Source organism: Pistacia vera, unplaced genomic scaffold (genome assembly GCF_008641045.1).
Source record: "Pistacia vera cultivar Batoury unplaced genomic scaffold, PisVer_v2 Contig1247, whole genome shotgun sequence".
Taxonomy (NCBI): domain Eukaryota; kingdom Viridiplantae; phylum Streptophyta; class Magnoliopsida; order Sapindales; family Anacardiaceae; genus Pistacia; species Pistacia vera.
In genome coordinates, this window is record NW_022195301.1 from 64,797 (window position 1) to 89,474 (window position 24,678).

At 33.2% G+C, this 24,678-nt stretch overlaps 1 protein-coding gene and 1 long non-coding RNA gene across 2 annotated transcripts; one reads left to right on the top strand and one right to left on the bottom strand.

The window, feature by feature from the left end:
* The first annotated feature begins 605 nt into the window (after nucleotides 1–605).
* On the top strand, nucleotides 606–1,185 carry LOC116119064. The gene is made up of 3 exons (XR_004126280.1): nucleotides 606–819; nucleotides 904–968; nucleotides 1,072–1,185. It is a non-coding gene; the product is annotated as an uncharacterized LOC116119064 (long non-coding RNA).
* A 935-nt stretch (nucleotides 1,186–2,120) lies between these two features.
* LOC116119087 (CRS2-associated factor 1, chloroplastic-like) lies at nucleotides 2,121–12,205 on the bottom strand. Its single transcript, XM_031405041.1, is given in 5 exon segments — nucleotides 2,121–2,363; nucleotides 2,462–2,589; nucleotides 2,655–3,129; nucleotides 11,520–11,620; nucleotides 12,058–12,205. Coding segments are annotated over 5 exon segments (1,095 nt in total).
* Nucleotides 12,206–24,678: the final 12,473 nt, after the last annotated feature.

Sequence of the window (24,678 nt, forward strand, 5' to 3'; positions counted from 1 at the left end):
TAGAGAACTTCCCATACTAGGTCTACTTGAGCTTTACCGATGTAGGGTGATGAAACGATTACAATGTAGATTTGAAGCCGGTACAAAATGGGTTACACCTCTTCCACCAGTGGTTCATAGAAAGATTAACAAGTTGATTGAATCAACTAGAAATGTCAATGTTCAGTACCCTGGATCTGATGAGTTTGAGGTGTTTGATAACAAGGAAGAGCGAAAACATGTGCTAGTTTTGGGTAACCAGGTGTGTGATTATGGCATGTGGCAGCTATCGGGTATTCCTTGTGTTCATGCTATAAGTTGTTTGTTACACAGAAACGTCTCCAACTTTGAAGAACATGTTGATCAAAAGCTTAGAATTCCAATGTACCTGCAAACTTATGCAGACATGATCCACTATGTCCTCGACAAGACCAGCTGGCCAGAGGTCAGCGATGAAAAAATCTGGCCACCAACCAAGCAACCCAAGCCTAGTAGACCTCCCAAGTCAAGAAGGAGAGACCCAACTGAAGAGCCAAAAAGTAAAAGGGTTTCTACCCTTAGATGTAGTGTCTGCAATGTCATGGGCCATAACAAAAGGTCTTGCAAAAAAAATCCAGCAAATGAAAATAAAGGAAAAAAGCAGAAGGTAATAGTAAAATGTCCATTTCATCATAATTTTTTCCAATGATTATCATACTAATATTGATTTCCTTTTTTTCGTTTTGTAACGAACATTTGTGCGCACAATGACTGCACCCTCTTCAGCAGCTCAGTTTGCAGCATCTTCAATGCCTTCTTCAACTCAGATGTCAATTTTGTCACAAGCTTCAAGTTCAAGGGGTACTTAAAACTATTTTAAACCATTTTTTATTTATGCCTATTACCTTTTACTGTCACTAACCTTATTCTTACTCATTTTAATAGGTCAACCAAGTCATTGATGCAAATGGGTGGTTTTTTTGTTTGCTGCAGCAGCAGGTTAACTTGTGGTATGAAAATTGGGTGACTGGTGGGTTTGTGTTTGATGATGATTTTCTTTGTCATTTTGATTTGGTTTTAACAATAAGAAATGGTTGTTTGTTTATGGTGTAGCATCTCTTTGTCTATCTGCACTTTTCCAATCATCAGATTCGTGAAGCCACAAACACCATGTTGTTCAAGATTTTCAAAGAGGACTATGCCACACTTCAAGACTTACGCAACTTTTTGGAGATCCTAATAGAAGCATCTTGTCAATTGCTTCAGCCACAAATTAAACATTTTAGTTGTGCTGCATTTTTTGTATACCTTCAGTTTGAACTTTTGCTATCAATACAAGGACAAATCTTTGCTTACTTAATTTTGCAAATACATTTTAGTATTTTTGTGTACACCAAGATATTGGATAATCTATCATATAGTAAACCTATGTAATTAAGGGTGAGTAAACTTCATTTTGTAGTTGAAACACAAGTTTTTCCAGGTTACAATTTTTTGCGTCTCAATCCGTTACAGACGACGTTTGCTCTAAGGAAATTCATAGGCAATCTGTATTAATGAAAGACTTCATTTTTCTCATTACCCTTGAGCCAGTGAGTTTAACAATGAAAGAATGTAAACCCTTATTTTCACTATGGTGGTCAACAATGAGTTAAAGAATGATGGTCAAGTATCATGCCTAAACATAAACAAACCAACACCAACAGACCATTGTGAAACAGAGAAGGCTACATAAACTTCAGAACACATTTGACTCAAGCAACCAAGGGCATTGAATTTTACAAAAATTCCTACAAGAATTGTGTTACTACTAGTAAAACTTCACTTGATAAAAGTTCATCTAGAAAAAACCGTTACAGAAGTCCATAATTAACGAACTTAAGAACAAGCTACATTCCAAGTAAAATCTAAAAAGCTCAGCTCTGCTCCTTATTTTCTAGGGCCTCCTCTACAGTACCAACCATCAACTCATCAAACTTCTCTGATTTCCTAAAGAACACACAATATTTAGATCACGTCAGATAGTTTGATTATACCAACCTAAGAATAAAATTTTAAGAATCCACAAAATCTCTTTTCTCCTCTTCTTCCTCAATTGCTTCCTCTTCGCTATCATTGCAGATTAGTGCTTCACTGCCATTTTGGTCATAATATATCCTCCTTCAACCCACCACTGATTGATCCTCTGTTATTGGTATCAGAGTCCTCCCCTTTTTGCGCATTTCAGAAGCTTCTTCCGGTGTTAGACCCTCTGGAGCCCTCTCAATCAACCTCGAATATACAGGAGTGGCAGGCTTCCACAGCATAAGAGGAAAACGCGGACGAGCCCTGTAGTTATAGTTTCTGCCTCTAAAAAGGTATAACACCCCTCCTCGTCTATAAATTATCTTCCCTCTTGTTCTTTCCTGCCAAATCATGAAAGATAGACACAACTTACTAATCAAACAACAATATCCAAGCACCCCAAAATTATCATATTCTTTAAGCAACAAGATGAACAAACCTCTAATTGCTGGCACACATTGTCCATGTCGACTGTACAGACTCCTTTGCACTTAATCTTGCACACTCTCCTCCATTTCCAATAAGAATGAATATTATCCAACATGTTATGTGTCAAACCATCTCTACCTGCAAACATTATTGTAAGCTTTGTCTTCAACAACAGAATCTAAAACAAAATAAAAATGAATTACCAATATTCAACTACCGGTTTGACTTGATGCACGAGTGAACTAGCTCCTCAACTTCCTCCTTGGTTAAGGGCTCCCCCAAAATTTCCTCCCTCGATGACACGTACCTTGGTCCGCTTCCTGGCAAATAGGAACCCGACTTCTGCACTGGTTTCACTCCCTTCTTGTTAGGTGGCGGCAATTCAAACGAGTCAAACTCCTTCAACTTTTTCTTACTCGCGGGCAATGGGGCTTGCCCAGTCCACGATCGCGACATCGTGGTGGGCCCAAACGGTGCGTACGGTTCATGCAATTTTAGTGGCTTCACCTTTGGTGTCTCCTTGTAGCTGTATTTGAACTCAAATGGCGCTCCATTGATTACGTAAGAGATGCCGTCTTCACCCACAGTTACTTTGGCTTTTGGATTGGCCGCTTTTGGTTTCATGGTCTGGACGAGCCATTTTAGGAGTAACTGATGAAACAGGGCATCAGGAAAAGCCTGAAACAGAAATCAAAGAAATATCCTCGTGCTTTTCTTTGCCGCCAATATGCAAAACCAACAGCTAGAGCAGCAAATGGTAAAACAGGAAGATTTTGGTGGTTAGTTTTAGGGTTTGGTTTGTCAGCGTGTTAATGGATTTTGTAATGAAATCCATTCAATTAATGAAGATTTCGAAATGGCGAAGAAGAAGGAAAACGAAAAAGAGCAATTTTGTCCATCTATTTCATCAACTAGAGACCAACGGAGAAGAGAAAAATAAGAAGCAAAAAAAGAATGATGGAGAAGAAGAAATGGAAACCAGAATGGCAGAGAAGAAAAAAAAAATTATTAATTGCCATGGCAAAATTTTAAGGGCATTTTAGTCTTTTAAGCAGTGTTACCTCTTAATAGACGGAAATCCTTAACAGAGAATGGCCAAAAATACTCATTTGTCTTTTCTAAACTACCTGGGTACCACATTGTCTTTACTTCAAACCTTGGGTGGTGCATGTCGTTCGCCCTTCCATAATATTAGATTCGTTATTTAATTATTTTATTTCAACAAACATGAAGATTTTTTTTTTTTTTTTTGTTTTTGGTCATGATGCATAAGGGATCTTTGATCGACTAAAATTGGTAGATTATTTTTTAGGGTAATGCTAAAGGTGCAAAGAAATTTACAAAGATTTTTGTACAAAGTGTATGGTAGGAGATGAATGAAAGAGTGAATATGAGTTTCACTTTTGTATTCACTCTTCCATTCATCTCCTGCTACATCACTCTTTATACAAGAAATCTTTGTAAATTTCTTTGTACCTTTAACATTATTGTACTTTTCATAGACTGGTTTGTATTTCCTCTACAATACTACTAGTTATATAAAAAAAAAAACTTACAAATATTTCTATACAAGGTGACATGGCAGAAAATGAATAGAAGAGTAAATACAAAAAGTAGTGGTGATAGCCCGGCCCGCCAACAAACTCGACCCGCCTCTTGGTTAGAAAGGTTGGCCCAGCCCGGCCCGCTAACCCTAACCTGGCAGGTTATGATGCTGGCCGGGCCGGGTTAGCCCACATTTTTTTTTTGTTTTTTAATTTTTCTTTTGTGTAATTGTTTTTAGTTAACTTTTCAAATATCAATAATTCAATTAATTTAATTTTTTTTTTTTTTGTTAACATTTCAAATATTAATTCAATTTTAATACAATAAAATTGTAATATAAGAAAAATTAAATTTATTCATTTATCAAAAAATAAAATAAGAATTACAACAATTATTGCCTCGTTAAAAACCTTACCTAGAAAAACCCAATGGTACAAAAACTTGGTAAGAAAAAAAGAGTGCAATAATTGACAATTAATTTACAAGTTACAATTTACAAAACAACTAATTTTGGGGTTGACTAGGACCTCCCTCATCCGTATAATTTATATTACAAAATTAAAATAATTCTATTAAAGTATCGTCGACAACCTTGTATTGATCCTGATGGCGTGATCGTTCCCAATCTCGAAGACATGTGAGGACTTCAATAATTTTTTGTGAAAGTTTAGTCCTCCTTTCATTTAAAATTCTTCCACTTGCACTAAATGTTTGTTCGGATGAGACGGTTGAGACATAAACAACGAAAACATCCAAGGCAAGTCTTGATAATACTAGAAAAATACATTTTTTGGTTTTCCAATATTCTAAGAGATCAAAGTTGGCTATTTGTTATGGATCTGCTGGTAACACTTCGGTGGTTCCCAAATATTGGTGACGCTCATTACTCTATAACTGCATAGAGGACAGTACATTCGTTGTTGGTGCTTTTGAAGAGGAGGTTGTGCTTCGGGTTCGAGTCCTCTTCAACCTATTAAGTGCACTTTAAGAGTTGAAGTCTTCATTTGTTTCTTCTGATGCATGGGTATTTCGCCTCTTTGCTGGCTCCTATATCTGTTTTCATATTGCAAATATACTTCAGCAAGACACTCTCTTACCTCTCATAGTTGATTGGCATATGCTTCGTTTTGTAAATTTTCAGTTAATACGTCTAAACCATTTTCTAAACCTGCTACTTTAATTCTAGAATCAAATATAGCATCTAAACAATAAAGAAAAGGAATGGGTTTTCAATATTTAAATTTTTTTTTTCCATTGCCTTTATTAGTCCCCATAAAATTTCATTGTTTATGTTTTTTCTAAATAAATCTGAAATTTTTATAATTGTAGACTAGTAGGATAATACACACCAAAAAGTTGTGAAGTGGATTAGTAAAAAATTTTAAGAAAAGAATGAAAATTTTTAGCTATATGCCAATCATTTTCTACCAAATAATGAGGACCTCTATTATTTACTACAAAATAACTAATTATATTTGCATAAGGTAAACATGAATCAAGTATTAGATAAATACTATTCCATTTAACAGGCATATCTAATGCAAAAGTTCTAGGAGACATATTTGATTTTATATAAGCATCTTGAAATTCAACATTTCTTTTATTACTACTAGTAATCCAAGCTAAAAAATCTCTAATTCTATCAATATTATCTCTAATTGTTTTCATACCACTTTTCACAATTAAATTAATAATGTGACATGCATAGTGTTGGTAAAAAAATTCAAATTGTCATAAAAATGATAATTAATTTAAAAAAAAAATTTATAGCTGTACTATTAGCACTTGCATTATCTAAAGTTAAACTTATCACTTTATTAATAACATCATAATCTTCCAAAATTTCAACAATTTTATTATAAATTTGTTGACTACTATGATCCACATTCATTAATCTAAATCTCAATAAAGATTTATTTAATTTACATTCGTTATCAAAATAATGACTAGTCACATAATTATAATCTTGTTTAGCTCTACCACTCCAAATATCGGCGATTAGAGCCACACTAATATAAAATGTATGTATTTTATTTTTTACTTCTAATTTCATTTTCCCAAACAATTTTATTAAATTGTTTCTAGTTGCAGTTTTAGAATAACTTTTAAATCCTGGAAAAAATAATTTTTTAATAAATCTTTCAAAATATTTATCTGCAGCTATATTAATAAGTTAATCAGTTGCAGTAATATATAAATCTAATTGTTCTCTATATACATCAAAATTATAACGCTAAGTAGTATCCATATTAGTTATTTGAGTTTGATTGGTTTCTCTATTTCCATGTTGAGTAATATATTTATTAGCATGCCCTTTTAAAGTACTAGTACCATTACCTGAATCAGCTTTATAAATATTTCCACAATACTTGCATCTTGCTTTCTTCACTTGAACTCCATTTTCTGTCTCGTAAAACTTATTGAAATGCACCCAAATGTCTGATGTGGGCCTATCGTTGGTTTCGACAGCAATTGATGAACTCGCTTCTGCTTGAGGTGAAGTTGGACGAGGACGACTTCTAGAACCATCAGGAGCTGTAGCAGCATGGGAAGGAATCGGAGGAATATTATGAGGTGCATCAGATTCTAAGACTGTGAAAGCAGGACTATTTGAATTTACTGCATTTATGTTAGTAAATTTAGGGGAATTAGGATAGCAATTTCCTTCATCATCGAAATCGATGGGATGTAAATATCTATCCATTGTAGTTTAAAAAAAAAAAAATTGATATAGAAGAAATAAAAAATTAAAGAAGGAGAATTGAAATTTGGAAATATGAATTGAAAATTGCAAAAACTAATAAAAATTAAAATGAGAGCAAATTGACAACAAAGAGAATAATTGAGAAATTTCAATAGACGTTAGAGAAAATGAGAGAATGAGAGAATTTGGGATGTGAGAAAATATGAGAGTTTAGGGCCTATTTATAGAAAAGAATGGAAAAAGAAAATAACGAAAAAGACCATTCCAACTGCTATAAAACAACTATATTTCAAGGGCAAAAGAGGTATTTGCAAGAAAAAATTATTATTTATTTTTTTTAATTTTTTTCCTATAACTGGCGTGTTGACCGTTGGCGCAGGGTTGAAAACTCCTAACCTAGCAGGTTGGCAGTTTTTTTTTTTTTTTTAAAAAGTAACCTGTTGGTTTGCCATATTAAAACCCGACCCGCCTAACGGAGTACATGCGGGTCTGGTTCAACCCAACCTGCCTTTTAGGGGGTCTGGATTGAACCTTCCTTAATGCGGGCCGGGTTAGGGCTGACCCGCCTATCCCGGCCCATTTATTCCACCTCTAATAAAAAGTCAAACTCAATCGTATTCGTTATTCACTCCTCCATTCAATTTCTGTTACAACACTTTATATATAACTCTTTGTAAGATTCCTTTATATGTGTAAAATTACTCTTTTCTCTAAGCTCTCTACAACTAGTCCAAAGACAAAAAAATCTCTCAACAGAATTTGCAATTTATCTGGTGGTAGCTATAACATGTCACTTAATTTCACTATTACAATCAGGAACATGAAACTGAACATTTGGCGTTTAAGCTTTTACATTATGGTCTTCACCCATGCCGTCGACTAATTAGTCCAATTCATAGATATAAAACTAAAGAAATTTTGCCTCTGCAACTATCAAGCTTCCACATCCTTCGGGAACAAACAACAAGGATCCTCTTTTCAGTGATTCGTCCTCTCTCTCATAAAACGATTTCCTGATCTTATAAAGCTCTCTAGCTTCGCACTGGAATCCATGGCTAGATATAATGTCATTTGGATGAACCAATCGACAGATTTCAGAACTTCGTATCTTCTCCAAACCATGTATCCTATCGTGTCTCAAACTCATAATAGATATCTGATTCTTGTTCTCTTCCTATTCGTTTAGAATCTGATAGAAAAAAAATATTATGATAATATCTCCATGTTACTTTGAAATTTCAATTCATGAGAATGGACAATAGAGCGGTAAACCAAAGGTCTTGACGGAGGAGGAGAAGAAGCAAATTACGGCTGAGCGTCCGTTTTCGGGGGGGGGTCTTGACCGTGGCCTTGTTAGGGTTACTAGAGCTTTTTTCCCAGTTAGGGTTCCGATAACAATCAAGCTTACGCCTCCGGTGTAGCTTTGCTTGTAAAGATCATCTAAGTGCAGTATACATAAGTATGAAAGTTTGTTTTTATTTTTATTGGAAGGTTTTTATTAGTATTATTACTATTTTGCATGTTTAACATCAAAGTAATATGATACCCAAAGATTGTTTGAATTTGGTGAAGAATCAACAAAAAAAATCAATATGTCTCTTGTATAGTATGAAATTATTCTATTTTTTTTTCAGTTCTTAGATTGACATTTTCTTGTGTCATAGAATGAATGATAAATATAAAAACTTATACGACTGTCTTTAAAATTGAATAGAATAGTATTAAACTGTATTTATATGAATGAATTTTTTAAAGACATTATATGATATGATTTGTTATTATAGAGAATACTAACGTAATATAAAATCTCTATACGGTAAGATTTTAATACAGAGGTATTAAACATTTTTTTATTTGTATTGCCTATTCTCAATTTCCGTTATCGATTTTTTATTTTAACTATAAAAATAAAAGAGAGAAAATTATTTCCCCTTAAATAATTTCCAAAAGTCAAAGTTTTCACATAACCCCTAGGGGCGTTTGGTTAGAGGCGGGATAATCCAGTTAACCGAACCAATTATTCGGTAAAGACAAAAATGTAAACAAAAATCGGTCCAGTTTATAGGAGAAACTGGATTTAAATCGAACCGAATATTCGGTTCGGTTATCCGGTTTTCAAACTGATTTTCAAATGCACCCCTAAATTCTTCAATTTTTTACATTTAAGTCCCTAAATTCAAATATTTATTATTTTACATATAATTTCATGCTATATTTTTCTTTTATTTGGGTATTGTTGTTGTATTCTTTGTGTTAAAAACAAATTAAATTACCTATTTGCAAATGCTGAATCCAAAATATGAAATAAAAACATAAAGTATTCAATTATACATTAATCAATACTCATCAATAAAAAGATAGGTATCAGTTAACGGCCATCGATCTGGCCGTCAATAACCAAATTAGATATGGCCATCAACGGCCAGATTTGTCACGATCTGGCCGGAATGGCTATAGTGACGCACGGGGGTCGTTTTCGACCTTCCGTGCGTCATTCTGGCAGCAGTGGTTGCCGGCGGCAGGGGGGTGGGAGTGGTGGCCTGGGTGGGCTGCAATTTGTTTTGAATTTAAGGGTAATTTTGTCCAAAAAGTTAATTAATTGGGGTAAAAAGTAAAAGTCATATTCATGTAAATAAATTTAAAAATAAGGGCATTACTGTCCTAAAATTTTATTAATATGGGATAGAATTGTAACAAAAAAAAAAAAAGATTACCCTGGTAATCTTAGAATACCTAAGAAAATTGAGGTAATCAGATTACCTCCAATATTACCAACAGTAACAAATATGGCATTTGAAGATTACCGGAATCTTATATTACTTGACAAAAAAACGTGGCAATTAAATAATATAAGATGACATAACTCCAGTAATCCCACATTATCCCCAACAAAACGCCCCCTTAAGGTAATCTAACTTTCCATTAATATAACATTCTCAGTAATCCAACATTCTTTGAACCAAACGCATTCCTATTGTCATCCAAGCTCTCTTAAAATATAGAAGGGCAAATTACTCTTTTCACTATATATATTGTTTTGAAGGAAACTTCCATTCCATAACAGACATAACATACATAAACCAATTCATAGGGAGAGAATCTGATGTTGCTAACCTAGCAACCTCATGAGCTAACAAATTAACTTTTCTTCTGGTGCATTGAAACCCAATGAGGAGCATCTGTAGGCTAGATTGTGAATATATCTCACAATTCCATCAATCTCCCAAAAAAAACATTTTACTTCTTGCAGGCCTTAATACAATCTAAGTAGTCTATTTCCAGTAGGACCATGCTCTAACCCAGACTGCAAGCCAAAGATATAGCTTCCAAATTTGATGCTTGCCCAGTTAACAAAGTGATATGGTGTAGGAAAAAATCTAACATTTTTACACAGAGTGATCTGATATACAAAAAGTCAAATTCATCATATTTATACCTTTATAATTTTTTGCCCACATGATTTTATATAGAAATCTTTATAAGATTTTTTTATATGTGTAGTATTACTTTTTAAAATTATATAATCTTAATTTATAGATATAATTAGAGAAAATTTACTTAGTTAAGATAGATACTCTAAACCACCATTATTTATGATAAATATTACTTGCATTAGATAATCTTGAACACAATCAAACATTTCAAATTTTGATCTTATATATTACATAAGAAAAATGCTACGGACACTGACGTTTTACACCAAATTTTGACACCGAACAACGTGTTCACTGAATCAGACGAGCCACGTATCACGTTAACAAATATTCTACGAATGAATAGTCGTTCATCAAATATGGAGGACCGTTCATTATTATTAGACAACCGTTCATTTGAAATAGACTCTCGTCTATATTATATGGACGACCATCTATCTAGAATGAACACCCGTTTATAGTTTAAACTAAAAAAATTTGGCATAAATTGTATAAGAGGATGGGCGTCCATCTTTTAATATTAACAAATTGAGTTAGTGCCTATTACTTTGAATATAGACAAAATTGAGTCTTCCTCCTAATTGAGTTAGTGTCATATTCTTATGACACTTGTCTAATTATTTTGAATATAGACAAAAATTTAATTAAGCTTATCCAATTACTTTGAATATAGAGAAAAATTGAATGAAGATAGCGTCCATCTATATTCAAAGTAAATTAAACAATTACTTTTAATTTTTTAAATTAAACAATGTACAAGCGTACATCTAAAAGGACGTATGTCCATTGAATATGGAGCTCCGTTCATATAATATATAGGACGTCTATAATTTTTATTTTAAATTTTTTTATTTTAAACAATAAATGAGTGTCTATTCTAGGTGAACGTCCGTTCATAGTAAATTGACTCCCGTTCATATTATATAAACGGAAGTCCATTGTTATTTTCTCATAGACAGGGTGTCCATTATAAGTGAACGACTGTCTGATAATCACGGACACCCAATTTTTTGCTTTTAAAATTTTTTGGATTGTCCATAGTAAATAAACGCGTCCATTATTTAAAAAAAAAAATTAGACGGAGTAAATTGACACCCGTTCATATAATATGAACAAGATTCCATTAAATATGGACGTCCATAAATATTGGATGGTCGTTCATTCACGAAAGACTCTAATGTGATTGCGTCTAACTAGTTGCTATGTTCATCAGTACAAAAATTCGGTGTAAAATTTGGGTGAGCATTACTCTATTACATAATTTTTTTATAAACTTTAAAATAAAAATTTATCTACAATAATTCTCTAAACCGGGTCAAATTCCCGGTCCAACTCTCGAACCGAAGCCACTAAACCCTCGTTTCTTTACCCTTCATTTTGAAAACCTTAGCCTCCATTTCATCACTCTCACTCTTTGATGGCTCTCTTCTCTGTAAACGCAAACCCGGAGCCCTCTCTAACCCATACTCATTCACCTTTCTCTCAACTTCCCAAAACGACAACAATGAAAACAACAACACACACGCTTCTCCTCTTCCCAACAATCTTCACTCAACTCTTTTTTCAGTGATGTCAAAGCAAGCCGCAAGAAACAGTCCCGCTACAACAGCAGCAAAGCGCTACCGTTTCCCTTTCTTTAGAGCAGCTCCCTCCGATCAGCTTCGATCGAAGAGTTCAGAAAGAATCTCCCGAGTTCCGGCAACTTTCCGCCTTGCCACCATCCCCGGGACCAAACCCTTCGTCCTCGTTTCAAGAAATTTGCAAAAGAGACGCAAACAGCGATTGGAAACCTAGGGGGAAGGTCTCTTTTGAGGCATTAGAGAGAGTTTAAGAAAATGGATCATTGAAAACAACACACCGACTCCTCTTCCCAACAATCTTCACTCACTTTATTTCAGTGATGTCAAGCAAGCCGCAAGAAACCGTCCCAGCTACAACAGCAGCAAAACGCTACAGGTTCGCCGTTCTTTAGAGCAGCTTCCTCCAAATCAGCTTCGCTCGAAAGTTCAGAAAGAATCTCGCCGAGTTCCGGCAGCGTTCCGCCGTGCCACCATCCCCGGGACCAAACCATTCGTCCTCGTTTCAAGAAATTTACCAAAGAGACGCAACTAGCGATTGGAAACTAGGGGGAAGGTCTCTTTTGAGCAATTAGAGAGAGTTTAAGGAAAATGAGATCATTTGAAAGCAACAACAACAACGACTCCTCTTCCGAACAATCTTCACACAACACTCTTATTCAAGTGATCTCAAAGCAAGCCGCAGAAACCGTCCCAGCTACAACAGAACCAAAATGCTGCCAGTTCGCCGTTCTTTAGAGCGGCTCCCTCCGAATCAGCTTCGCTCGAAGAGATCAGAAAGAATCTCGCCGAGTTACGGCAGCATTCCTCCGTGCCACACACCCGGGACCAAACCATTCGTCCTCGTTTCAAGAAATTTACAAAGATACGCAAACAGCGATCCGAAACCTAGTGGAAGCTCTCTTTTTGAGCAATTGGAGAGAGTTTAGAAAAAATGAGATCAAATAGTAGTAGTGATAGTAGTGTTGAGGGCAATGTGGCTGCTGTTTTTGTCGTTGTCGGCTTTCAAGAATCTTTTGAAACTGAAGCCACAAGACCGGAGTACGGTGATATTGGGACCCAGGTTTCCGGCGTCGGAGTTTGGGAAGGAGATGAGGGAGGAGAGATTTGAGATAGCAAGCTATGAGGACGGAGTTTGTGAAATGTAGCTATGGAGAATTGGGGGATAGTTGAAGAAGTTGTGAGGGGAGGATAGGCAGGAGGATTTCCACTGGCGGAGCTAAATGAAAGAGAGGAGAGAGTATCGATTGCTGGTGTTCCATTCGGAGATTAAGGGAGAGCTTGGCTAAACTCAAAGATTTCTAGTGATGAGAAAGCCAGAAGTATAGAGTGAGTTTGCTTCATCATTAAATTTCTTTTTGTGGAAGTCTTTTTAGGCGAATTCAGTTTTTCCTGTAATGATTTTTGTATGTTATTGCATTTCAGGCCAGGACTTGATATATTAGGTCAGTTAGATCAGACACCAATTTATGATGCGTCTTCCAAGGAACATATATTGAAGGAAGAGTGGTTTTGTTACTGATAATATAGATTTTTTAGTAATTTTATATATGGTTTTAGAATATGTTTGATGCAGTATTTCCATCCAGTCCCAGATAACATGTCTTTGGCTGAAAAAATTAAAATTGAGCTTCCAAAGTTAGAGAAGAATTTAAGATGTCAAAATCAGATTGTGGATCTGCTCGAGTACAGGTTAAGGGGGTTACTTTGTTTTTTTTTCTTAAACTTTGACATTCTTGTTGAACTAAATATTTTTAATCCTTTGTTGCATGATACATGTTATAACCTTTATTTTTGACTTATGCCCAAGTTTTTGGAGATCAACTTAAATAAAAGTCGTGGATATGATTAAGAACAATAAGATAATTTCTAGTTAGAATACTACGTTGTTAAATGTGATACTGTTAGAAAATTGACTCATTTTGAGCTCAAATTTGCATTGGATTGAAACTTTATTTCTTATTTGATGAAAAGGTTTTGAGAGATGAAGAAGAACTAGTAATGACATTTATTGAACTCAAGAGATTGTGCACAGCAGCTTTATGAGTATCAAGCAGATAAGTGACCTGATGAATTATGTTTATTATATGATCCAGTAGGACTTAGGAGACTAGCAATTCAGAATCAAGTTTTTTCTTTTATTTGTGCGTGTTTGTGAAATAGGTTAGTTTGAGAGGGCATTGAGAAGTCTAGATAATGTGTTATGCATTTCAACAAGTTGGTATTTGACTACAAATCTGGAAAACTGGTGGTTATGTTCAGGTGGCCGACCATGTACTGGTATCCAACAGAATTTCATATTATTCTTATGGTTTTACCTCTTGCATGATAGGAACAAATATCAGTCAAATTTGTTTTAGCTTGCATTTCTTCTGAAATATGGGTGGTTATAACTATGTTGGATGATTAGAACTGGAATTTACAAACTTTTGTTGACACATTCCCTTTTGTTGGTGTTTTTTTTTTTTTTTTTTTTCTTGTTGAAGGTTTTTGACGTCTGATTGCTAATTGCTTTGTATGGCACAGCTCACAACTAATCAATCATTTATCTTCAGTTCTGTGCAAAAGGTAGATTGAAGGCTCAATCTCTTTAGATTTCTGTTTCCAAATTTCATCACAAATTTGTACTTTTTGGATGACCCAAAAATCCTTCACAATTATTATTGTGGCTTTCTGAGTTCACTTAATAGTTTGAATGGTTCATGTTCTTCATGGATAAATTGCATATTCTTGCTGGTTACGCTATTGTATACTACTGTGATTTGATGATGGTTACTGCAAACTCTTTAACTGTTAATTTATTTGAATCCAGTGATTTAGAAAGTTAATGAGTTGCAATAACATATATGCTCTGTTTGGATTACCAAAGGTGAATGTTGAATGGACCTTAACAAGAACTTTGATAGAGATAACGCCAGTTTGCTTGACTCACATTTTATAATGGTAGAAAATAATACATTTATGTGATTTTCATTTATTCTTCTTTGTTTATCTCAGATGATAATTTGACATGTTCATTGGTTGTAAATCACTGTTGCTATGATAAAACATCTTTTATTTATCAGTGGTGGTTGTTTACTTATTTATCAATACATGAGTTTATCTTAATTAATTTGTTATTACTTTTGTACTAGAAAGGGTCTTATAGCTGTTGAAATATCTCCGAAGAACAGACTGGGTTTCCTACTGCTTTGTGCTCTATAAACAAAAGCTTAAGCTACGCAAGATCAAGAACTAGATTAAAAATCATTTTAACCATCTTAAATTTCCCTGTTTTTGGAACTTTGTTGTGGTTGATTTGGCCAACTTTGTACCAATTCCGGCTCTCATTAGTCTTCCCCTTCTATAAATAAGTAAATTTGTAGTCGGTTATATGATCGTCCATTCACGCCAGATTGCCAAGAAACAATAAAAAGAACTCAAAACTTTGAGTTTCTAAACAAACAATTTTATTGAATAAAAAAATATGCCTTTAAGGCTATAAAACAACTCAATTTATAGGTATTACTATCCTAAGTCTATTAAGGAACTAAACAACAAGAATTAATATCAAATTAAGACTACTAAACAAAATAGAAACAGAAAAACAAAATTAGGAAAACCTAAAAATGAGAAAATAATAAAACCTCTTTTCCTAAATAATCCTAATATAATATGGTTTGTATCATTCCCCCCCAACATGGAGGAATTCGCCCTCGAATTTGGAATCCACATGATGTTGTCGTTTTGTTATTGCATTTGCTTGTGCGCGAGGATCTATCATCAAAAGCATGTTAGGTATTGTAGTAAGCAAGGTGGGATGATTAGAGGATGACTGATGAGAGACGTCTTGAATCTCGACTAATGTTACGAGTTGGAAGTATTACACTCAAAAGGCTAACTTGTTAGGTGGAAGGATTCTTCTCTTTTATAAGTCTAAGACCTTTCCGATACGTTTTCAATGTACAATTTGTTACACTAGGTATTAAAACAATCTTAACACCACTAAATGTAAATGGTCGGTAATTATTGATACAACAATCTAGTATAGTTCTGAGGCAAAAAGGCAACAGATATATGCTTTTTCAATTTCTTCCATGATTCCATCTTTTTCTTTCCTTGTCTCAGTCTGGTAAATTTAGTTTGTTGCCACCATGCTGCAGCCCTTCAGCGAAATGTAGTAGCAACTAAAGAAGCTTGCTGACCGACACTTCCTTGAACTCGAATATTTCTTCGACCGCGCTAATCCAAAGGCCTTTTTGCATGGAACTTAGGGATGCCCACCTTGAACCCGGCTTCCCATCTTCTTTCTTGATTCTGTTCAGACATATTCCGGCGTGGAATAAAGAACGAGTTGTTGAGCACTACTTGATTCTAATATAGTGGCCACTTGTTGAGTTATCATCTCCACTTGCTGAGTCAACCTAGCTATAGCTTCAGCTTGACTTTGGGTTGGATTTGTGGTTGTCTTCTAGGACGGCACTTATGTTTTTTGGGACTAAATTGAAAATTACATAATTGAGAGGACTAAATTGGAAAAATAAGACTCGCAGGACTGAACTCAGAACTCACGAAAATAGAAGACTGAAACGAAGTTAGCTACAAATGGGGCTGATTGAAATAAAATAGAATTAAGGGACTAAATTGGAAAAATAAGACTTGAACTCAGAACTCACGAAAATAGAAGACTGAAACGAAGTAAGCTACAAAATGGGCTGATTGAAATAAAATAGAATTAAGGGACTAAAAATTTTACACCTGGACGAAAACAAAAACTCTGCAATCTGCTTCTATGAACTACAGTAACTAACTAACGTTAGATAGCTTGACTTATGACTCTTAGATATATTATTTAAGAGGTCTTGAGTTCAAATTCTTACGATATTAATAAAGGTAGACATTGGAGGCTGTTAGCTGTTAATTTTAGGGTCTTAAATTAGTTAAAGTGTAGTAAGCTGACTCAAACACCTCTGACCCTGGATACCAAAAAAATTGCAAACTCAATAAAATAAATTAACTGAGAAAAAGTTTTTGTGTGTGGGGAAAGGGTGTTTGAAAGGAATTTGAAAATGGAAGGGTTTGTGTAAAGGATTATTCGGCTCTGATACCAACTGATGTAGTTCATGGAGGATAAAACTCTAAATTTGTTTAGAGGGTGTTAGCCTCTTAGGATCTTCGTGATTTTTACGAATACCGGTATCAGTTAATTATCAAGTTAAATAATGAAAGAGAAAGAGAAGATTTATGAGAAATTATTCAAGTTTGATTATATTTCAACTAAAAGACTAATTGGAACTTGAATATATAACGTCAAACTTGAATATATGAACTATATAAAGAAATTAAATTGAAACTAATAACAAGTTATTTGAAAATTAACGTTATTAATGGGCTAAAAATGTCCATATTATATCTGGATAACAATCATACTCTTATGAAAAATATCACTTGTGATAATAGTTTACTATTAAATATATAATTTCTCTAAAGAATTCCCATATTTAGGTGGGGACATTCAGACATTCATCGTCCCATTTATAAAAAAGTGATTTAATGGGCTTTTAGGAAGTACATAAGTGGCCCAAATTTGAAACATTCATGGATAAATGTAATGGGCTTAGGGTATTCCAAAGCCCAAACCCAAGGCTAAACATACACCTAAATAATGAAATAAAAAGAGTTATTTACACTTTCATCTTAAGGTTTGAAGCATATTCACTTACTTCTTGTATTATGAGATACAAACAATTTAGTCCAATCACGTGAGAATTTTCATAAAAGTCTAATATACCCATTGTCTTATACAATTTATTAGAAATGAATAAATTATTAAAAAAAAAAAGTAAAAAAAATATACTGTGCACTTAAAAAAAAAAAAAATATATTTTCATAAGAGTAATTATTGATATCCATATAATTTTGACTATTTTTAACACATTTTTTAAATTTTTTTATTTCTAATAACATGTAAATAAGACAATAGAGTTATAGACTTTTTATTGAAAGTCTCAGGGATATTATCAATTAAGGTATAAACTTTTCAAACTTTATTAGTGGAAGGACAAAAGTTACGATTTGTTCAATAAGGGGACATCTAATCATTATTCGCCGTTAACTTTAACGGAAAATGATAAAATGACTTAGATGCCCTTGATTTTTTTTTTTTTGAAGTGAATTTAGTTCTTAAAACCTAAATTTTAAAAATTTGGAAAACTAAAAAGAGACCAAAACCAATTTATTTCAAAGGATCCAAAAAACAAAAAAATTAAAGAAATTTTAAATAAAGAGAATGAATAAATAAAATAAAAAAAATCATTATTTTTTTTTTTTTAAAGGGATAATATAAATCTGTCAGTTAGTCTTAATTTATATTATTTATTTTGTAAAAAGAATAATTTGAATTTGTTCAATAACATCTTTACCCTTATACAAAGTTAAATCTAACCCTAAGTAATTGTTATAACCCTTAATGAATAATTATTAGCTTCTGTCCTCTATTGATAAATCCTAAAAGTTTAAACCCTAATTAATAATATTCCAAAAGTCTCATATCTAATTAGACTAAACTATTCGTGTCCATAGTATTGAAGGTAAGTGCAATATACTTTAAACTTTAAGAATGAAAGTGAAAATAACCCGAAAGAAAAAATAGCACTTAAGAAAGGTTTGCATTCGAGACTATAGCTATTATAAGAGATCTCAAATTACCCATTCAAATCCAGAATTTGAACTTCATGAAAAAACAAAAAAGAACAAGTTTTTTGAATGGTTTGCTTATGTATCTGCTGCAATGAACTCAAACCATATCTTTCGCGGATCTTTACAGAAATTAAGGGAATTATTAGGGCATTTGACGCTGATGCCTACCATGAAACGAAAAGTTATAGTTTTTAGTAGAGGCATAACTTTATTTCGTTAAACTATTACCCTCCACTAATAGTTCGAGGTAATCGCCCCCTAGGCCTTTGGTATGATAGATGTTGGCCAATTAACCAACAATTATCTCCTCGATCGGCACCTTTCTTGATGTCACCTTGTAGGATCAGACATTTACCATTGGGTTAAAAACTATAGCTTTTAGTAAAAACTTAAACTTGTTTTCTTAAACTATACCCTAACTTTCGTCACAGTAATAGAAAGCATATACTCTCTCTTTGTGGTCGGATGACAACCTTAATTGTTAGGGTTAACTTACTAAGGAAGGTCTTGTGTGTTCGAGTTATAAGAGAGATACTCCCTATTTGCACAATTATCTTGATCCATTAGAGGCTTGTTGAGTGTTCTATGGCTCTTGTTGAGTATTCCGTGACCTGAAAATAATATGCTCTAATATAGCTTGAATACCTCTCTCCTAAAACAAAAAAAATAAAAAAAAAAATAAGCATAAGATGGCTGCGTAAGAATGTTCAAAACTAATGCTTTCTATACATATTTAAATAATTCAATATAGTTTGTTTAATTTCTTGCATAAAACTCAGTTTAACATTTTTTTGGTGTCAATGTTTTAGTCGATATTTCTGGAAATTATATCAGAAATTATATCTTGCAGGCTTCGCATGCTATGAATTAGCAGTACAAAAGGGTAAACTTATTGTAAGAAAAAAAATATATATTATATATATATTATATATATGTGGGAAATTTCTGAGTTCATACAGTCTCGTACACGCTGAAATTAACCAGAAGCAGCAAAGCAATTCACACCTGACGTAAACTTTAAGGGGAAAAAAACAGCGAGTAGAGTACTGTATCTGTACTTAACCCTCGTGAAATGACAAGTGATAAACTTTTTTTCAGTATTCTGCGGACCATGATTCCTTCTTAACTATTCTAGTTCTTACTAACTATATACAGTTTCTATTGGAGCAAAGGTGGAATTCTATTCTAACCGAGCTAGTTCATTTCTAACTATAGTCAGAAATTACTCAAATTTATAAGAATATTATTGTTGCAACAGTGTGTGACCAGTGTACGTTGGTTTTGGTTGATGGGGTTTGGGATGCTTTTGTTTTTGTTGCTTTGTTCTATGGAGTTATTGATTTTGCAGAAGACTTCATGTCTCACTCACAGTTGATTTGCTGCTGTGGGGTCTGTGATATCATTTGCACCTTAGAATTGTAAGAAGGGAATCACACGCTGTGATGGTGATAATCATAATGATAACTGAAGTAATTAATTATATATGTAAATACTTCTATGCATGAGTTGTCATTTCAGGCAAATTTCTCTGGTTTCGTCCGTCAATTTTACTGCAAAGTTTCATAGCTTTTCTGTAGCCTTGTCTTTATTTCCATTTCATGTTCATGTATGATGTATTCAGGTTGAAGTTTGAAACAGTACTCTCAATTCAAAGTTTCAAACACCACCGAGTTATTATAAGTGGAACGGGAAAGTATTAGATTTCTAATTAAGTTGATATTTTAAGCCAATTAATTATACAATGAGTTGTTTGCAAAGGAATCAAACTTGTTCTGAGCCTATCACAAATGTGCTACTTCTCTAGTTTGAGATTCATTGGAACATACTGAGAACTCACAATCTAATGATTTTTTTAATATAAAGACTATTTGTTGATGTCTAGTCTATGCAACTTTATCTTAACTCTAAACTTGAATTTAGACCTTTGAAAAGAAAGATTCGGACTTGTCCTTATTCTAAACGAATCAAGACTTTTGAAAAAGGAAATATAATTATATATATAATATATATTATATATATTATATATATATATAACGATTTGTTTTAATATGATTGTATAATATGAAATTAAAATAATTTAAAGAAATTAGAATACATGATATGTCAAATATACATAGTTATCGCATCAACCGGTGAAAATAATTTTATATAAATATTTACTCTTGAAAAAATATATTCAGACTTGTCTTTAATTAGTACCAAACCTGAATTGAGACTACTCTTGGAAATGAAAAAGATTTATATGGTCTTAACTCAAATCCGAATCAAACCCCTGAAAAAGAAAAAATAAATTATACTTGCCTTAATTCTGAACTAATTGAAACCCTTGAATCTAATTAGTAAATAGAGTACGACAAAAAAAAAGTATGAAAATTTTACAGGTATGATATGACAAATAGTAAAAATATGTTTGTAAATATTCAGTCATAAAATTTCGATACGGGAAAAATACAGTATGGGTATAACAGTACATTGTCAATAATACATTTTGAAAAAAAGGCAATATCAATTCTGGTTTTAACACTTTTCATGGACCACCTGATTAAAATCAATATAACATTTCAAATATAAAGTATTCAATTTGCGAATAATATGAATGTGTTGATAAAATACGGCATAATACGATATACTGATAAAATATGGTAATAATATGAATAATTCATGAATAAACGTATGAAAATATAGTTTGCGAATAATACAGATGTGTTGATAAATACAGAAATTCGATAATGATACGTGAATTATACGGCGGGCATATAATAGCCGTATAATTCTCGTTTTATTCACGAATTTACTAACTAGGCCAATCTCGTCTAAACTTTAAAACCAAATCGAAACCCTTGAGAGAAAAGATTCAATCTCGTCTAAACTTTAAAACCAAATCGAAGCCCTTGAAAGAAAGAATCAACTAAGATCAAAAAAAAAAAAAAAAAAAAAAAAAAAAAAGATTTTTTCACCTTCATCTTAGTTTTGAGTTGTGGAGCAAAATTCAAGTGGAATGGAATGAAATGAAGCATAATTTCCATATTTGTTAGCAATAAACACGTATTCACTGTAGCAAATGTCTCGCGACAGTTCACTATACACAAAATTCGCTAACAATTCTAATAGCTAACTTGAACAATACTAGTATACAAATCAAGACAAAAACACACCACAATAATCGAGTAAAGAGAAAAAAATATAGAGTGCAATTTATCTTGTTTACCAATTAACAAGTTACGTCTAGCAAAATCAATATTATATCAATATTGTCACTTCTCTCATTACAATGAAAGTAATTGTCCCATGATTTGCTATCACACTCACACAAAAGAAAGTTTATTTATATACTAGTTTAAAAGTAAATCCTAATATTATAAGGATTCATATTCTTAGACTAAACTAATAATGAATATTAACTAAATAAATCATTCAGCGACTCTTCATGGAAATGCCAAACTGACTATGAGCCCAGGGGTGTTGCCCCCTCAACCCTCGCCTGTACCAAAGACCCCCGAATGCGTCTACGTAATTCCTTATTGTTGAAGTAGTTAACAATTCCAACTAACTCGCTGTAAAAATCCAAATCTCTATTTCAGTAAAAAAAAAAAAAAAATGTTTTTTTCAGCGTAAGAGTATTTAAAACCCTAATGACTTTGTATTACATTAGGAGAGTGAGGGACGTCCTAGACACTATAAAGGGTGTAAATCCGAGAGTGTGAGAATCGCTAAATGAGAGACTTGAGAGGGAATTCTTGTAATTTTTATAATGAAATTCCGCAAAGACTAAACTGATATAACTCTCACACAGTAAATGAACTACTATAAATCCTTGTGTGTGGTTTGATTATTATTTCCTTTGTCGCTTAACTTTGTTTTAATAGACATTTAGGTTTTTGCAAACATCCAATTAGATCCTCAACACCCCCTTCGTAATCATTATTCATTATATTACACAAATCTAAGTCTATTATTAGAAGTAATAATAAAAATGATCCATTTCTATAATTTGCAAATGTATTTACAGTAGTGAACTGTTCTCTTTAAACTTTGGCATATATGTACACATATATATGATTCAGAATCAAGTCAGTAACTAATAATGAAGGGGAAGAGAGGTGGCACCCTAGCAGCAAGCAAAGGCCAAGCAAGAAAAGAAGAATGCGCGTAGATAGAGAGAAGGAGAGAAGGGTTTTCTACGTTTCACTTAATATTTTGATTTTGAGCCATCCAGCTGTATGAATGATATATTTAGCGACTACACGTACGAAAATTTTGGAAGTGTGACGTCGTCTTCCCCATTTTGAAAGGCCAAAAATTTCGACATATTTTTCTAACTCTGTTAATTGCTGCCCTAAATCTAGAGCTCAGCCTGTGTCTAGATTTGCATGTCGGCGTTTTAAAAATATTCTCTTAATTTTTTTTTTCTCTATTTATACCTTCATTCATTCATCTCCTTCCTCGTACCTTCCATTTCTAAGTCTCCCCCATAATTTTTATTTTTCTTTGAAAATATGGTTTCTCTTTAGGGTTCTTTAATTAATTAGGGTTTTGTAAATGAGTGAAGGGAGCTTTCTTCAGTCAGTTCGAGGCAGTGGAAGGCTGATATTTAGCTGCTGACTCGTTGGTTCAAGAGCTCATCATCATCAGCAGAAGAAGAAGAAGATGGATCGATCATGGAGAGAATCATTACAAGACTTAATTAATGATGAGTTTCTGATCCACGATGCAGGAGCTGAGTTCAGCCATGGCTGTCACGTCTTGGACTGAAGGAGCTCCCTCTCTCTTGAATTAATTAATCTCATCTCATCCATCATAGTTAAATTTTTATATTTCCACATAATTTGCGAATTTAATAATTCTGAACCATGATCATTTGCTCTTCCATCTTCATACTGAATATCTAGACATGTATAGTTTACTTAAATTTATAATATTTATTTGCATGATTTATGGTTCATATTTGGATTATTAACTTGAAGTGTGCTTGTTTAGTGGTTTTTGATTACAGAGATTAGGGCTAAAAGGGGATCAAGATTGAAGAGGGAGCTTAATTAATCGGTACTGGAGATGGAGATCAAGTAATGAAAGTATAAAAACCTAGTTGGATCCCAGCTGTCATTTAATTTCTCTGTGCAAACCAAATTTCTTAATTGGTTTCGTGTTATGTTAGATGATATTGTAAGTATTTGAAACACATGGATCAACCATTGTTGTGCTATTATTTTGATTATTTATTATGCATATTAATCTAGGGTTTAATTTTAATTATTCACATGTGATATTTAATCATTTATTATGAGAAGAAGCCATGCTTATGGAGCTAGCTACTCTCTAGCTTCTTTAATTTTTCAACGCAAATCTTTGACTTGTCCTCACAAATCTTTTGATTGCAATTAAATCATCGTAACTTGAAATTAAATATAATTTTTTTTTATCGAGTTGGTCGATTTATGTTCATCCTAATCTACCAAAACTCTCACTTACTGACTATTCTTATTGGAATCAACGAGGTTGATTGCTTGTAATGCATGTCCTGATTTAATGTTTTATTTGGTTAAAAATATTTTTGAGTATATATGTTTTTAATTGATTGTTCTTATAAATTCAAGATCCAAAGAATTTCTCAATTTCTTTTGAAGATTAGGAAGAGATATAGACAGACCTTCTGAAAATTGTAGTGCAAACTACACCCCACCTCGCCACATAATTAGAGACTTAAGAGTAATTAATTTAATTAAAGGATGGACCATATATAAATATAAAATGAAATACTTCATTTATGACTGTCAGCCACATGGATTTTTACAACAAAAACAACGAACAATTAACTATCTTAATCACACCATAGAAATCCCAGCTAAAATCCCTTTAGTTATCTCCAAAATTTGAAAAAAGCCATGGCAGAAGAAATTGGCACACTCAAAATCATCAAAACGACAATCCCCAAAGCCAAACTTGGTCTTGTATTCATTATTTACCTTGCAAAACCCCTAAAGCTTCACAATATTGAATCGTAACTTGTATAGTAACGTTTCTCCCATTGCATCCAATCGTCAGCGCCTCGTAGTTCCTCTCCACCATCTTCATCTCATGGATCCTCTTTCGAAGAACGATCATGTCTCATCGACAATCGACAATAATTGTGACAATGATGATGATGCGACGATGATGATCCGGTGCACGATTTCCTTTACTAGCAAAAACCCTAGTGCTCAAGACCCTATCTTTCTGGAAGTGCTTGAGAATAATGAAGACAAGAAGGATGAATAAAATTGAGAGAATATGAAGATGAATCCATGAAAAG